Here is a 15,043-nt window from a genome sequence, read left to right as displayed (position 1 = left end):
TATGACGAAAATAACAGATGCAGCAACGAGACAGGCAGTTCAAAGTGCCTATGACGCCGTTAGAGCAACTGTTGTGGAAAGTCAAGAAAAAGAGTTACAACAGACCAAAACAGACCTAGTAAATGCTTTCTTAAAAACGAAAAGTCAGGTAGGACATTACGCTGCAGATGGAACATATGTGCCAGCTGGTGGAACTTATATACCACCAAACCCTCCAAGAGAAGCACCTGCACCAGGACTACCTAGAACATTTACATCGTCACATGGACACAGACACAGGCATGCCACAACAACCAGCACAACAACCACCTCCACAACCAGCACAACAACCAACACAACAACCAGCACAGCAACCAACAGTTCAAAACCCTGCAAACAACAACCACAAACAGAGCAAGGACATAAAAGAAGTAGAGAACAAGGAAACCAAGAATTCTTAAAAATGCTTAAAGAAGAGTGTGGTTTCCCAGATACTGTTGACTTTAGTGACAGATATAAAGAAGCTATTAGAAAGTTCAAGGATGGAAATACTGACCCGAACCTATTTAGCTTTATGGCTCAGCACCAAAACGGATATAATCTCAAACCTGGAAAATACAAGCTCGCTAAGGGATATGATTTAATAGCATATCATCCAAATGACATGGATGAATTTACTCCGAGATATTTGATGTCAGAGCTAAATGACAATTCAACTTTCGTCATGAAACGCGTAAAAAATAGAGACGGAACGAAAGAACAAAAGCTTATGAATGCGGATGACGTAGATAGGGAAATTGTTGAAAACGGTCTCGGAATATATGAAATGCCAGCAGATGAGGTACAAGAAACTCCACAGGAAGAAGTTCAGATACAACCAGACATGGAAGAAATAGTTCAGCAACAACAGCTAGAAGAGCCTGAAGGAAACGAACAAGTCCTTCCTTTGGAAACTAACTTCACAGAACTAGATGAAGATTTGGAACAGCCGAAAAATCTTGACCCTCAACAAGAGTATGCGGAGAATATGGAATATTTCCAAGAGTCTAAAAAAAATTCGGCTGACATAGTAGAAGAATATCGAAAAATGTTTGCCGACATACAAAAGACTCCAACATCAGATGAAAATATCCAGCATAGAATGGAAGAACTGAAAAAAAATGTACACAAATACAACAACCCTTTTTACTTACGAGCATTTAACGTTCAATCTTCGGATGAACTCGGTGAAATAAAAGGTTAAATTTCAAGAAAACATATAGAAATGAAACATTGTTTAAAAGTTCATTCAGAACCTAACCAAGATGGAAACAAACCTACTTTTGTTTCTGCAGACGATGGAACTACAATGAGATGGGGTCATAAAGCTAATCCAGATAGGTGGTTCATAAACTTACAACCTCAATTCCAAGAAGTTGTAGACGCAATGGAAGTGAATGGTGAACCAGATGTAGCTGGTATTTTCAGCGCGGCTTTAATGCCATTGAAAGATATGAAAGATGCAGATATTTTGGACCGGTATGAAATGAACATGGCTGATGGAAATATAACACCTGACGTTCTAGAACATTTATCTCAAAGAACTACACAGAACCATAGAGATGGTATATTTGGTGAAGAGTTTAGAAAGAAAGTTAGGGATAGAGAAGGAAGAGAACCTATTGTACATGACCTTGCAAACGAAAGTTTACAAAATGTCATAAAAACTTACTTTGCAGACAATGAACCGAGAAGGGATGAATATTTAAGAAAACTCAAATGGACAGTACCAAATGAAATGTTAGTATTGAAAAAAATGTTCCTTGACAAAAATAAACCAACTACAGAAATAAACGACGCAAGACTGAAAGATTGGGTAGAAGCTTTCCCATTCACAAAAGATATAGTTGGTAACATGGAAAGAAAACCAGAATGGCTACAAAAACATATATTTGAAACGAGCTTATTCCATATGGACAGGCTCTGTTTGAAGAGCTTGAACCGGAAACTCAGGAAAGAGTCATGCAAACAATACGCGAAGACTCAAATACAAACTATGACAAACTCTTTCTAGGATATAGGGTACCTGAGATGGGCGACCAGAGCCCAAAGGCAAAAGGACATGGGAAATTTACAACATACTAGGTGAACATGAGGCAAAGATGCAACAACTTGAAGCAGAGGGCAATGAAGGAAAAGAAGAGTTAAAAAACTCAGTCAGGAAGAAAGTAAGCTTGGTCCACGTGGGTTCTATTATGACATATAAATCCAACTATTCTATATTTTTACTCATATGAAATGTACGCCGCTCAGAATATAACGCAACAGTTTTGGATGCTATGAATGGAAATGTTTCCGAATGGTATAACGAATGCGACATGCCATTAGAAGGTCAGAAATAGTTCCTGGACTTAGAATATACACTGCTGTTTCTTATGGAAACGTAGGTGAGTTTGGAGAAGGTTCTTCAACAACAGTAGATATTGCTTGCGACAGGTTTCATATTATTTCTATTGACAACTCTTTCTTATACGTGGAACAAGACATTGAAATAAAACCTTCTGCCAAGTTGTCTGACAAGAAAGGTTGCAATGGAATTTTCTATGTCGGATACAATATGCTCCAGAAGTTTTCATGGGATATAAGATATATTCTAACTCTGATTAGTTCAAAACGTAAATGGGCAAACTATGAATGGTTCGCTTTGAGAAACTCAGTACAACCAAAGCTAGAGAACAAACAGACCAATATGCAACTATTGAGAAAATAAGAAGACTTGACCCTAACGTTCCAGGAGTTTATGTTAACCTTTCTGGACAAACTGCAGCAGCAGTAACCAAAGTAATTGAAACTTAGAGTTCCTTTGTCATCTTTCCTCATCTTCAGGTTTTTAAGATACTTGCCAAACTGGGCAGGAAATTTCTATCGAATTACTCCAAGCAAAAATAACTTAGTCATTGCACCAACACAAGACCCATTCACTCTTACAGACGTAAAGGGAGCAAATCAAACGTCATTCGCCGACTTTTGCAAAGACAAAGTTGACTTAGACTTTGGTTTCTCAAACTCAACACTGAAGTAAACTATTATTTCAATGCTGCTGGAGATGCTTGGGACCCAGTTAAGTTCACATGCGAAAAGTTTGAATGCAAGAGAATAGAAAGCAGACTTGCAGTCTATATGTTGGACCCAGATATTTCAAATGCTTTAGCTGCCAAATATATTGCAGTTCCGCTTATGTTCCCTATACACCAAATATCTGTCAAAGACTTTGCAGGTGAAGTTGGAAACCAAAGTGCTGACCCAGGTGCAAGAACAGATATTGCCTTAACAACTGCAATGAAACATGCAGATACTATGTTTGTACTGTTCAGACGAACTATAAATGACTATTCTTGCTTCTACAACCCTGGTATTAAATACCATATAAACATAGATGGCAAATACTATCAAGAGAAGAATATTCTACAGTTGAGGATATGAGGTCATACAACTTGACATTAGATGCTATGAACTTTAACAACAACTTCACAACAACCATTAACCCTGAAATGCAAAGTTCTATTATGCCATATGTGAAAGTATGGACCCATACAGGAGCTCAAAACACTCAATATACAAATGGAGACCGTTCAAACTTTTGGCTTGGCATTCCATTTGCTGACTCAGAAGACTTTATGGGTGGTATTTCAACTGTTGGTACAGTTCAAATACAATATACTGGTGACAGAGACGGTCCAAATGAATTGAAAGCAAAGAAGTTTACAAAACCAATAGCACTTTTCACGGGAAGATGCTCTTTTGAAGATTCGTTCGATGAAACCTGCTGGGGCTCCTCAGATTGGCATAACGACAGCTTCCATCGAGCAGATTTTGGCAGCAGGTCAGTAAGTTGTTCTTGAACTGACTTCTCTCCGTCAAATATTGACAGTACGCCAGTTTTGATATAATATTGTATTAAAAACTTTCCTTTAGAAATATCGGTCAGTTTTGTTGTTATATTTTTGTCTGCTTCAAGAACTTTCACCATCTCGGTTATACCAACTTTCTTTGCTTTATGAAAATATTTTGGTTCAGCAAAGACTGCTATTCTATAACATTTTCCATTGTTTGTATAAAGAACTATTCTATCAATGAACTTGTATTGTTTGTGTGTGTAAACTTTGTTCTGCTTCAATTCGAAGAGATACTCGAATACGTCCATCTTTTTATTCTAAGTAAAATGTCATTTCCGAAAAATAGAAGCGTGAGTGTTTCAAAAGGTTTAATGGCGGTGGCAGACGTGAAGTTAAATTCACCAACTCAAACAAACAGTCAAAGTGTTGTTGTCAATGTCAAAGAAAGAGATGTTGAAGTGGGGAAACCATACGAAGACGAAGATGGTATAACAATAGTTCCTGTAAAAGAACAACCAACATATCCTGAAGTTAGCAGAGACTTAAGTTCTGTTGCAGATATTCGAAACGACTACCAACAACTGAAAGACAAACTTAAAACTCAGGAGAAGATTTGTCAAGCTTTAAGTATAATGTTAAACTTGGTTGAGCACAACCCTGTAAAAGTGAACTCATATGTCATCGCACCTCGTGAAGTTTTGAAAGAACTATTGAAACTTTTGACAGAGGCAGACGATATAAACATCAAAGAAATAGAACCCGACATTGCTTGCTGTGGTGTTTCATATAATGTCATTGACAAGATATACGTTATGAAAGGAGGTGAAACGTTGAACTTAAAATATAGTTTCCCAGACGTCATAAAAATATTTGACGACCACAACATTTCATTAAAATTTACTTGCTAAGTAAAAATGGCAGAAGACATAGTGGTTTATACTATTACGACTAAAAACCCTGAGTCATATAATTCTATAACAACAAACTTACAAAGTCCTCAAGGACGATATTGTAAACTGACCTTAAACACGATGACGACTAAAGCCTGTTTTGCTCTTTTGACACCAGAAGACTTTGTTGTTGTGAATGGTAAAAAATACTTCTTTGAAGATACTTACTCAGATATACCACCAACAGGTTTTGTTGACTTATTTAATACTTTAAGGACGGATGTAACATGTGCTGCAACTAGAGCAGGTTTCATTATGTTTGGATGTCCGACTGAGTTTAGTATAAACGATATGAGCTATAATACAAAACTTATATCTGGTTTTTACTACCAACAGTTTCCTATAACAGGAAAAGGTGTCATACAAGGAATGTCTATTCCATTGACATTAAGCACACCAATCTTATATATTGTTTCAAACTTAGGTTCAAAGTGCTATTCGAATGTCGACAGAAACTACTATGACCAAAAGATACTCATGCGTATAAACAACACTTTCTCTGCTGGTTTGCCTATTGTTCATTCGAATGCAGAATTTTCAACCTTAGTGAACTCAAACACTTTGGCAAGTATAACGTTGACATTAGTTGACGCAAACTTTGTTCCTGTAAAACTTTTATGTCCTATGTATTTGTCAATGACGGCAGAAAGTTTCGAATTGGAAGATGCAACTGGTGAAAGTATTGTATTACAAGAACAACTTCAACAACAAATAGCTCAAGAACAACAAATGCAACAAATGCAACAACAAAGTCAAGAATAAAAAAATATTATTTTTTTTATTTTTATAAAAATGTACAGAATAGATGTTTCAGATTTTTATGACTTCCAAGCATTCAGAAATATGTGTCCATTTAGAGACTATAACAAAGCAGTCGAGAATTTGAAACGTTTAGTCATTTATGTTGACTCTGCCCCAGAATGTTATGTTATGAAAGAGTGGGATGTTGTCTTTAACAAACCAAGAGCAACCATAGTTTCAGAACAAGAATGTAGACAGAAACTTAAGAAAATAAAAGTCGTACAAGTTGGCATGAAGATGTTAGATGCTTGGGATATCTATTGTCAAAGTTAGAAGATTTTTCAGTTCGAGGTATAAAGTTCTATACACCATCTCCAAACTTCTATTCTATCTTCACTGGATATAAATACGAACAAGTAGAATGGAAAGAAAATGTTATAGAAGCTTGGTTAGACCATGTCAAAGAATTATATGCAATGGAAACGAAAGAGTCTATGAGTATAATCTTATGTTGGTTTGCAAACATCTTACAACATCCAAGTGCTAAAATGAAACTGCTCTCATTATAATTGGAAAACAAGGAACTGGTAAGAACACTTCTTTACAGATATCTTATGCAAACTGTTAGAGGGCTATTCGAACCCTAATATGACAAACTTAGAAAACATCTGCGGTAAATTTAACTCCTAATAGAGAATATGAAACTTATAGTATGTAACGAACTTCAAAGTATAGATACAACAAAGGTTTTAAACTCAGATGCTTTGAAGAGTCTTATAACAGACAAAGTTGGAGTTGTTGAAAGAAAATATAAAGACCAAAGAGTTTGTGAAAATGTTGCAAATTTCATCATGGGTTTCAAACAATGTTGTTCCGATGAAGTTAGAAAGTTCTGACAGAAGATATGTAGTTGTCAGAACGTCAGATTCTCATATGCAAGATACAGAATATTTTGACGACTTAGCAGAAACTTTGACACCTAACTTTTACAACCACTTGTTCTCATATTTCATGACATTAGATATTTCTAAGTTCAATCCAAGACAAATTCCACATACCGAAGAAAGACAAACATTGTTAGAAGCAACAAGAGTGTATATGAACTGTTCATAGATGAGACTAACTTTGAGTGTTTAGATGAAAGGTCATTGTACGATGAATATAAACAATATTGTCAAGAATATGGTTATATGGCAGCTTCTAAACGAACATTCTTGGCAAATGTCAAAAATCTTTTAGATGTTCAGAATGGCGTATATACAAAGAAAAATTTTTCTGAGTAAATTTTAAAAAAATATTTTTTTATCCGATAGAAAAGATGATGAAATTCATCTCAGTCAACAAGTACATGTCAGAAGTCAAAGATAAGTTAGACCCATTCACATATTTGAATGTTTACTTCTACCATTTTGAAAAGTCTTCATTCAGCAAAGTTTGGAACATCGAACCAGTTAAGTTTGCTATTGTGACTAAAAATGGTGCGAAATTTGAAGACTTAGACATAGAAGGTTTGTTAGCAGTCAAAGAAAATTTTGACAGAAGGTTTTCAAACCTTAAAGAAGGCAAAGCATACAAACTTGTTATACCTTATGAACCAAAGAAAGCAGACGACTATGAATATTATGAGTCTAAGATAGTTGAAGTTCAAGGTAAATTGGGTAAAAAGATTTTAGAGTCTAAGCCAGTGTTTGCTCCTAAAGAGGAAGAGAAATTGACATTGACCCAGAAATGTTCTAAAAATAAAATTTTATTTTTTACATGTCAAATTTCTTTTTCTCTGGCTCTGGTTCAGGTTCAGGTTCTTTCTTCTCTTCTACTTTTTTCTCTTTCTTTCCTTCTTCTTCTTTTCTGTGGAGTTATGTCAAATTTCTCCGAACCATATTATGTAAAAGTTCTTTGTCCTTTAATAGCTCTTCTATTCTGTTTCCTATTTCATCTTCAAGAACAGCGCATGTGTCTTCTTTGCATTCTAAGAACTTTGTTGGACTTCATCTTTCCAATCGGCGTCATCTCTGTCAACAAGTCTGTCATTGACAAATTTTAAGACTGCTCTTTGTAATGTTTTATGGTTCTTGTCATATTCCCAGAAACAGAACTTTAGAACAAATTCACCTTTCTTGTTTACACTATGTAAGATTTTATGGTCGACAGATGTTGCTGTCAAAAGCTTGTCTCGAATATAGATAGCGAAATCGCTAGACATTTCCTAAAAGATAAAATTTTTAATTTTTCTAAAAATATGTTAGAAAAAAAGTTTGCTGACATTGACAAGAAATTTGAGAATGTTTTAAATAAGAACAAGAGAAGTTGGAAAATGCTCAGATAAAACCCATACATGACAAGTTCTTATTTGCTCAGAATGGTATAACAGGTCTAATGCACCACCTGGGTCGGGTAAGACTTTCCTTATCTTAAAATGGCTGCACAACAACAAGAACTAGATGAGAAGAACCCATTCTATGAGTTAGTAGTCATTTGTAGTACTTCGGGTCAATTTGACCAAACCGTCAATTCGTTCAAAGATATTATAAAAAAGTCTAAGTTAGTATGTATAAAAGACTCTGAGTTGTTAGATTGGATAAGAAGTACCAAAGAAGAGTTTTGAAGTACAATGCTATAAATGAGTATGTCAATTCGAAGTTTAAAGACCCAAATGAGGAAATGCAGAGAATATTAGAGAAGAAACACTTCAGAAACAAACAGAAAGAGATAGAATACATTTCGAAGAAATTGCAATCTTACGATTGGAAGACTTACCCTCACAGATGTCTTCTTATCTTAGATGATTTCGCCTCTCATCCTTTGTTAAAGAACAGAGAACAAGATATGTGTCGAATTCTTAAGAAGCTCAGACACTTTAACATCTCAGTTGTCATTTGTGTACAGACAGCAAAGAGTTTAAGTAAGGATGTAAAGAGAATACTTACTGATATCATACTTTTCCCTGGATTGTCCGAAGACGATTTCATGGAACTTATGAAAGAGTCCATGGCAGGTAAGTTTGACAGATATGAACTCTGGGAGAAGTACAAAGTCATACAAGACCCTCATACTTCTTTCAGAATTCACATCTACGCAAACAAAGTTCAAATTGTAAAAAGTCAAGCTTGAAAAATAAATGGTTCATCTACCCTACTTGTTTGAAGTTGTCAAAATACTCTGTTATTTTTCACTGTTTTCATAGAGTTTTGGCTACCCCTGTAAAAGTCGGTCTAGAGAAATTTCATGAAATTTGGTCATTTTTTTCAGCAAAAATATATTTTAGGGTAGAAGGGTATATCTACCCCGTTTTCTACCCTCATTTCTACCCCAGTTATTTTATAAGCGTTTTACATGGTAAACGTTATTTTTTAAATTTTGTGAAAACTCAACGGTTTGACACAAGCCTAAAATATATTTTACTCAGAATTTTACTCAGAATTCAATAAAAATATATTTTAGGGTAGAAGGGTATATCTACCGCGTTTTCTACCCTCATTTCTACCCAGTTATTTTATAAGCGTTTTACATGGTAAACATTGTGAATTCGTGAAATTCTAAACAGTTTTGTAGCTTCTATTGCTTCACGAAGGATATCGAATGTTTTTCACAATGCCGAAAGTTTCTTTATATTTCTTCTTGACATCTGAAAGAAGGAAATCGTCAGCTGTTGGATAGTTTTTGTTCAGAAAATGTCAACATGTCCATTTTATCTTCTGCTGGTTTCTCTGCTCCCTCTTTAAGTCAGCATAGTCGTTTCTCAATACGTTCTATCTCTTTGACGGAGTAGTTATATTTCCTCATTGCTGCTTTACATTTAGAACATTGTGGGTTCATTTTTGCGTTATACTTCTGAAACCTTACCTGCTAGTATGACTAAGGCGTCAATTGCTCTCTTTAACTCAAAAGTTGCGGGTTTTATCTGTTCATTCCATATCTTACCTCTTCTATCTTTATCTCTTATCTGCCATACACATTTTGCAACTAACGAAACAAAGTTGTCGTAGGTCTTAAACTCCCAGATTTGTATATGTCAGAGATGTTCTTATATACCATATCGCAATCTTTGTCCATGACTTTGTGGTTGCAATGAAATCCAAGAAACTCATAGTTAACCTTTCGTATGAACTTCTTTATTTCTACTGAGTCAGTTGCTTTGACTTCTATTTCATCGAATTCTGGAATAGTAAGCTTTTGTTGTTGGATTTCAGGCAATTTGGGTAAATGGTCAATAATGTCCTGCATTTCATAAAGATACTGTTCATTTGTTTCATCTTTCGCACTACAGTTTAAATTAGATGTTAAAAGTTCTTGCTTTATCTTCTGGATTTCTGTTTCGAAAGTATATGAAGAAGGAATGAAGCTTTTCATCTCTACTAACATTGAAGTTGGGTTCATGACTAACGAGTTTGGTGCTGTTGTTGCTAACATGTTCTTACAATAAAAATAAAAAAATATTTTTTTAAAAAAACCAACTTTATTTTTTATTTCGGGAAAACTCATGACAAATTCAAGAGGGTAGAAAAGAGGTTAGAAAACAGGTTAGATATACCCATCTACCCTAAAATATATTTTTGCCGAATTCTGAGTAAAACTCATGACAAATTCAAGAGGGTAGAAAAGAGGTTAGAAAACAGGTTAGATATACCCATCTACCCTAAAATATATTTTTGGGTGTAAAATTCAAATTGTAAAAAGTCAAGCTTGAAAAATCTAAGTGTTTAGTCTTAGTAAGATGGTAGCTTCTTAAAGCATATGCCGTCCTTGAGTTTTATGTACGTGAAGAGAAGTACAATGAATTCAATTACGAGTACAATTGCAATGACAACTAAGGCAACTATTTTTGTCTTTTGCCAGCAAGAGTACTTCTTCTCTTCCAATGGTTCGGCAGAACTATACTCACTCATGAGAAATGCCAAAACGGTTTAATAGAAAAAGTGTCATTTTTTTCATGTCCGAAGACTCGAAGGTGCAACACTTCCAAAATACCGACGAACTCAGAAGAGCAGCATGGCAGTATCTTCTTGACAACTTCTTTGAGTTCTCCAGGTACACCTTGGAAAATGCTGAAGAACTCCGACACAGAGAATTTGGAGAAATTGCACTCCAATACTACCTTGACAAACAAAGGGTAAACAAAGGGTAAACAAAGGGTAAAATAAGACTAAAAACTTAACGTTTAAAAAGTGACATTTTTAATGAGCTCCGAGTCACCGAGAAAACTTGGTCAGATGTTAGCAGCTTACTTCCCTGAGGAGATGGAAGCGTTACATACGTAAGGTTCAAAAACAACGAACCTGGAATTGCGTACCAAATTCGCAATTACATGACCATGGAAGAGTACGAAAGGTTCTACAAGAGAAACCAGCTCTAAACAACTCAGAAAAGAAAGAATAAAAAGTTTAACTCGTAATTGTTTATTTTTTTACTTGTATGGGCAAGCTGCAAGAATGAAGTCGACTATCTCGTCTTTGTCTTGACCAGTTGGACTGCTCTTGCGAGTACGTCTGTTTTGCGGTCTCCAGCTGGTGTCTGACCTTCGTAATTGCGCATGTTCTTGAGAGCTCCAACTGTAAATGGTTGTAGGATGAAGAGTCTCTCAGACTGCTTGAGGTAGTCTTCACGGTCACGAACCGAATCTGTGGTACGAGTCGAATCGGTCGATTTGAGGGAAGAGACTGAAGCCTGTCTCTTCCATTGGGGTAGTAGCATAATCTTTGCGTAAGCGGTTCAGACCTTCTTCGAACTCTTGGTCTCTCTTGGATTGAGATTGGAATTGTGGGGCAGGGTTTTGCATAAACATCCAAGGGTTGGGGAAGTAAGGCATAGGCTGAGGAGGAGGGTAGTTCGGGAAGCCTTGTGGTAGGTAGTAACCTTGAGGTGGAAATTGGTAGTAATTTGGTGGAGGACTTGCTGGAACTGAGGTTGCTGAGGTGCAGGGGCTGGGTTTAGGTTCCTCTGGTTTGGGAATGGGCTCGGTTGGTGGTACGTCGGACATCTGTTTGTGGCTTAACCGTCGGAAGGAAAAACCTTTCCTGTCGGAAGGAAAAACCTTTCCTGTCGGAAGGAAAAACCTTTCCTGTCGGAAGGAAAAACTTTTTCTGAAGTTCGACAAAAGTTCTCAATTTTCGAAAATTTGAATGGTTTACGGACGGACAACTGGAAGAGTCCTTCCTGTCGTCGGGAAAATTTTTTCCAGTTGTCGGGAAAATATTTTCCTGTCGGATGGAAGGACTCGGAATACCAGAAGGATTTGACGAGGCAATTTACCTTATAGAGATAAATGAAGTTGTTAAGCAGTACTTGCGCAGGGTAATGAAGCCCAAGGTCAAGTTCACCACTATTTCTGGAAGGTCTACACTTCAGCTCGAGACTTCGACTGGAATTCCAATTCAAATACCAGACGGGACAGCCTACGATGGCATAAAGGACGCCAAAAGAGAAGCTCTTGTTAAGTTCCTAAACAAACGTCCTTGGATAAAAATACCAAACAAGGAGAACCCCTACCCCATATGAAATTGGCAATTCAGTCTCTCCTTCACTTCTCGGGTCAGCCGTTCTACATAACCTGTGAAGGCGACATCCAACCAGTTCAGTCAACCTTAACGTTTTGAGTAAAAACATTTTTTTTTCATTTTTTGAATGAAGCAAGTTAAATTCGTCCCAACCAATCTCAATGGACCGATGAAGAGTTTCAAGCCATGGTTGAAGGCGTTGAGAACGACATAGACGGCGAACTTGAAGGAGCTCAAACCACAATTGCAACCAAAATTGCAGAAGTCAAGGAACAGATAGCTCCACTTAAAGCTACCAAAGCTACTCTTGACCTCATGGATAGTTACCGTTTAGATGTCAAGAGTGGAATAAGACAATTTAAAATTAAAACTTCTAAACTACGAAGCTATACTCCAAAAGTTAGCAGAAATGAGAAGACTTTACCAGAGCTACTTACATGTAAGGGACTTACCTTCAAGCAGTCCGACCAAAGATGAATTTTCTGACATTGTCCCAATTTTGTCCGAAAGTCAGCTCAGATGTTTCGAACTGCTCCCAACATATCCAGAATATGAACGTTTGCCTGAACTCTTCCGCAATCTCAAAAAACGTTTTTTGGTTCTCATGTTCGAAACTTTTATCGGAAGAGACAACAAACGTTCAGAAGAAGAACAAGATATTATTTTAAACTTGTTGTATGACTTAACCGTCATAACAAGCTTTTTGAAGTAAAACCGTCATTCTCAAACCACTTCATTTTTTCGATGTCCGAACAAGCACCGAAGCCGAACACAATGCAGATGTCCTTTCAAGGTTGCCAGACAAGCGCCCAGTTCAAATTCAAATTTGCATTTGAAAGCTCATCTGACAAACAACCGTTAAGACTCTCCAAAGTAGTCTTATGGAAGAGATGAAGGGACTTAAAGGTGAGTTCCTCATGAACCAAGCTTCCAATGAGAAAGTCCTGAACGATTTAGCGGAAACCTTGCGCATTTACGCGAGAGAGAACCGAGACCTTGCCAGACTCATCTACCGTTTCTTCGAAGAGATAGACGCCATCTGGAAGGTACTCGGAAAGGACAGAACATGCAACACCGTACTTCGTGAGTACCAAATTGAAGAAGGTATTATCAAGAAAGGAAGAAGAGGAAGAAGAGGAAAAGAGAAAAGAGAAACACGAAGAAGAGGAAGTTTGGGCAACCCTTGTTGCCGATGACGCTTACGAAATTTCCCAACCCTACCCATACAAAATCCGCAACAAGGCGACAGGCAAGGTTCTTACCCCAGTCCTCAACAACTTGGGACACTTGACCCTTACCCTTCGAAATTACGGTACAATTTCCATGGGAAGGCTTGTCGGTATGCAATGGGTTCCAAATCCAAACAAGAAGACGAAGGTCAGACACATTGACGGTGACAAGCTCAACAACCGTAAGGAGAACCTCGAGTGGTTCTAAGAGTAAAAAAATTTTATTTTAGGGGGAAACCCAAGTAAATTTAGGTGTTTAGTTTGGTAAGCGGCTTAAATTAATGGTCAATTTGCAAATTAGTTCCTGACCTCTGAATTGACTCTTTCGTCATCCCAGTTGCGTAGGAGGTCGTCCCAGAGGAGTTGGTAGAATTGCCAATCCAAGGACGATTTGTCCTCCCAGGCATTGAGGATGTACTGCTCGTAGAGTCTCATGACCTCTGCCTTGCACCAGACACCCTCTCCTTGGAACGTAAGGCTTCTTCGAAGTGCTCGAATGCGATTGGCTGCGGACCATCCGAAATGACACTTTTTGTCCGTTTGGTCAATGTTCGTGTCTCGTGCCATAGTCGACGAAAATACAGACAAACAGGTTATATATGAGTTTGAGACCAAGAATGGTGTAACTCGACCTGTCCGATTCAAAGACTCCGAGGGCGACCATGAAATTAAACGGAAATTAGCTAGGAAGGAATATAAAATGGACTGGTTGCCACCACCTCCACCTCCACCACCTTTACCTGTTCCTCAAGTAAATAAGCCTTTCCCGTTCCCAAGAATTCCCACATTTTAATTCAAATTCGAATAAAAATTTTTTATTTCATGCAATGTTTAACTATTTCACCATCTTCTTTAACACCCCAGTACTTCCTTTTCGATATTACATGAACTTCGGTGAAAATTTTGTCCAATTTGAATTGACCCATCTTTTCACCGACTAAACCCATTTCAATGAGTTTGTTATAGCCTTCTTCGTTCGTCATGAGTGCGTCAATGTTCTCATAGTAAACCACAACTTTCGATTTGACTTCGGAGAAGAATTTGTTGTAGTTGTCAAGGACTGCCTTTGCGAACTGAGGGTAAGACCAATGTTCGACAATAGGTTTTAATGTGGTTACTAAGCCACTTTGACCTTGAGTGAATTCGTATTTCAAAACAAAAGGAGAAAACCTTTCAACAAAGTTGTCGACCTTCTCATAATGTTTACTCTTCATCTCTTGAGGTTTTTTAATGGAATACCCCCATGTCGAATTCATAAGCAATTTTAATGTCATTGCAAGTTTGGGGTTTGAAGCTTTCCTAATATCATACAGTTGTTGTATGACTTTTCCAACTGTATAGTTCCTTCCTGGGAACTCACCATCTTCGTTTGGAATTCCAGTCGGGATATATTGGACGAACCTCATGTACGCAGCGTTAAGGTCGAACATAGTATATTTTTCGTATCTGAGTCGAACTTGTCGCATCCAATCGGTCCAGTTTGGAAATTCAAGCGAGTCTCTTATCTTCTGAGAAACTTCTCCTGTTATCTCATAAACATCGTCGAAGCAACCTGTTTCATATAAACTTCTGACCTAACTCAGATGCTCTCCAATACAATTTGACGTCAATTGGATGTCTCAATGGGAGTTTGTTTATAGCATCTTGAAGTTCTTGCAACCTCATTGGAAGTTCTTCTGGTTCAGGTTGGTATCCGAACAATCCAACTCCTTTTGGAACTGTGTACTTCTTTTGTACTAGAACTTTGTCTGGAACAACTTTTGGTCTTGCTAACA

General features: G+C 37.2%; 6 protein-coding genes and 4 pseudogenes across 10 annotated transcripts, besides 1 other annotated feature; 9 read left to right on the top strand and 1 right to left on the bottom strand.

Annotated features, from left to right (window-relative positions):
- Position 1: 1 nt before the first annotated feature.
- TVAGG3_0834810 (protein of unknown function, DUF4106 family) lies at positions 2-1,068 on the top strand (the record flags this gene model as incomplete). Its single annotated transcript, XM_051248616.1, has 1 exon — positions 2-1,068. A coding segment is annotated over one exon (1,067 nt), but the record flags the coding sequence as incomplete, so codon positions are not given.
- A 337-nt stretch (positions 1,069-1,405) lies between these two features.
- On the top strand, positions 1,406-2,032 carry TVAGG3_0834800 (protein of unknown function, DUF4106 family; the record flags this gene model as incomplete). Its single annotated transcript, XM_051248615.1, has 1 exon — positions 1,406-2,032. The coding sequence occupies one exon, from the start codon at positions 1,406-1,408 to the stop codon at positions 2,030-2,032; it is 627 nt and encodes a 208-aa protein (XP_051084090.1).
- A 277-nt stretch (positions 2,033-2,309) lies between these two features.
- Positions 2,310-15,043: part of a mobile genetic element that runs on past the window's edge.
- TVAGG3_0834790 (protein of unknown function, DUF4106 family) lies at positions 4,226-4,762 on the top strand (the record flags this gene model as incomplete). Its single annotated transcript, XM_051248614.1, has 1 exon — positions 4,226-4,762. One exon carries the CDS (start codon positions 4,226-4,228, stop codon positions 4,760-4,762), a length of 537 nt encoding a protein of 178 aa, XP_051084089.1.
- Positions 4,886-5,566, top strand: TVAGG3_0834780 (uncharacterized protein; the record flags this gene model as incomplete). Its single annotated transcript, XM_051248613.1, has 1 exon — positions 4,886-5,566. One exon carries the CDS (start codon positions 4,886-4,888, stop codon positions 5,564-5,566), a length of 681 nt encoding a protein of 226 aa, XP_051084088.1.
- On the top strand, positions 6,397-6,828 carry TVAGG3_0834770 (annotated as a pseudogene). Its single transcript has one exon. A coding segment is annotated over exon 1 (432 nt).
- On the top strand, positions 6,864-7,282 carry TVAGG3_0834760 (protein of unknown function, DUF4108 family; the record flags this gene model as incomplete). The annotated part of the gene is made up of 1 exon (XM_051248612.1): positions 6,864-7,282. A coding segment is annotated over one exon (419 nt), but the record flags the coding sequence as incomplete, so codon positions are not given.
- Positions 9,500-9,955, bottom strand: TVAGG3_0834750 (annotated as a pseudogene). The gene has a single exon. A coding segment is annotated over exon 1 (456 nt).
- On the top strand, positions 12,167-12,751 carry TVAGG3_0834740 (annotated as a pseudogene). Its single transcript has one exon. A coding segment is annotated over exon 1 (585 nt).
- TVAGG3_0834730 lies at positions 12,930-13,476 on the top strand (annotated as a pseudogene). Its single transcript has one exon. A coding segment is annotated over exon 1 (547 nt).
- Positions 13,816-14,061, top strand: TVAGG3_0834720 (uncharacterized protein; the record flags this gene model as incomplete). The annotated part of the gene is made up of 1 exon (XM_051248611.1): positions 13,816-14,061. The coding sequence occupies one exon, from the start codon at positions 13,816-13,818 to the stop codon at positions 14,059-14,061; it is 246 nt and encodes an 81-aa protein (XP_051084086.1).

Source organism: Trichomonas vaginalis, chromosome VI, assembly GCF_026262505.1.
Source record: "Trichomonas vaginalis G3 chromosome VI, whole genome shotgun sequence".
Lineage (NCBI taxonomy): Eukaryota > Parabasalia > Trichomonadida > Trichomonadidae > Trichomonas > Trichomonas vaginalis.
This window is presented reverse-complemented; position numbering and strand designations above follow the sequence as displayed.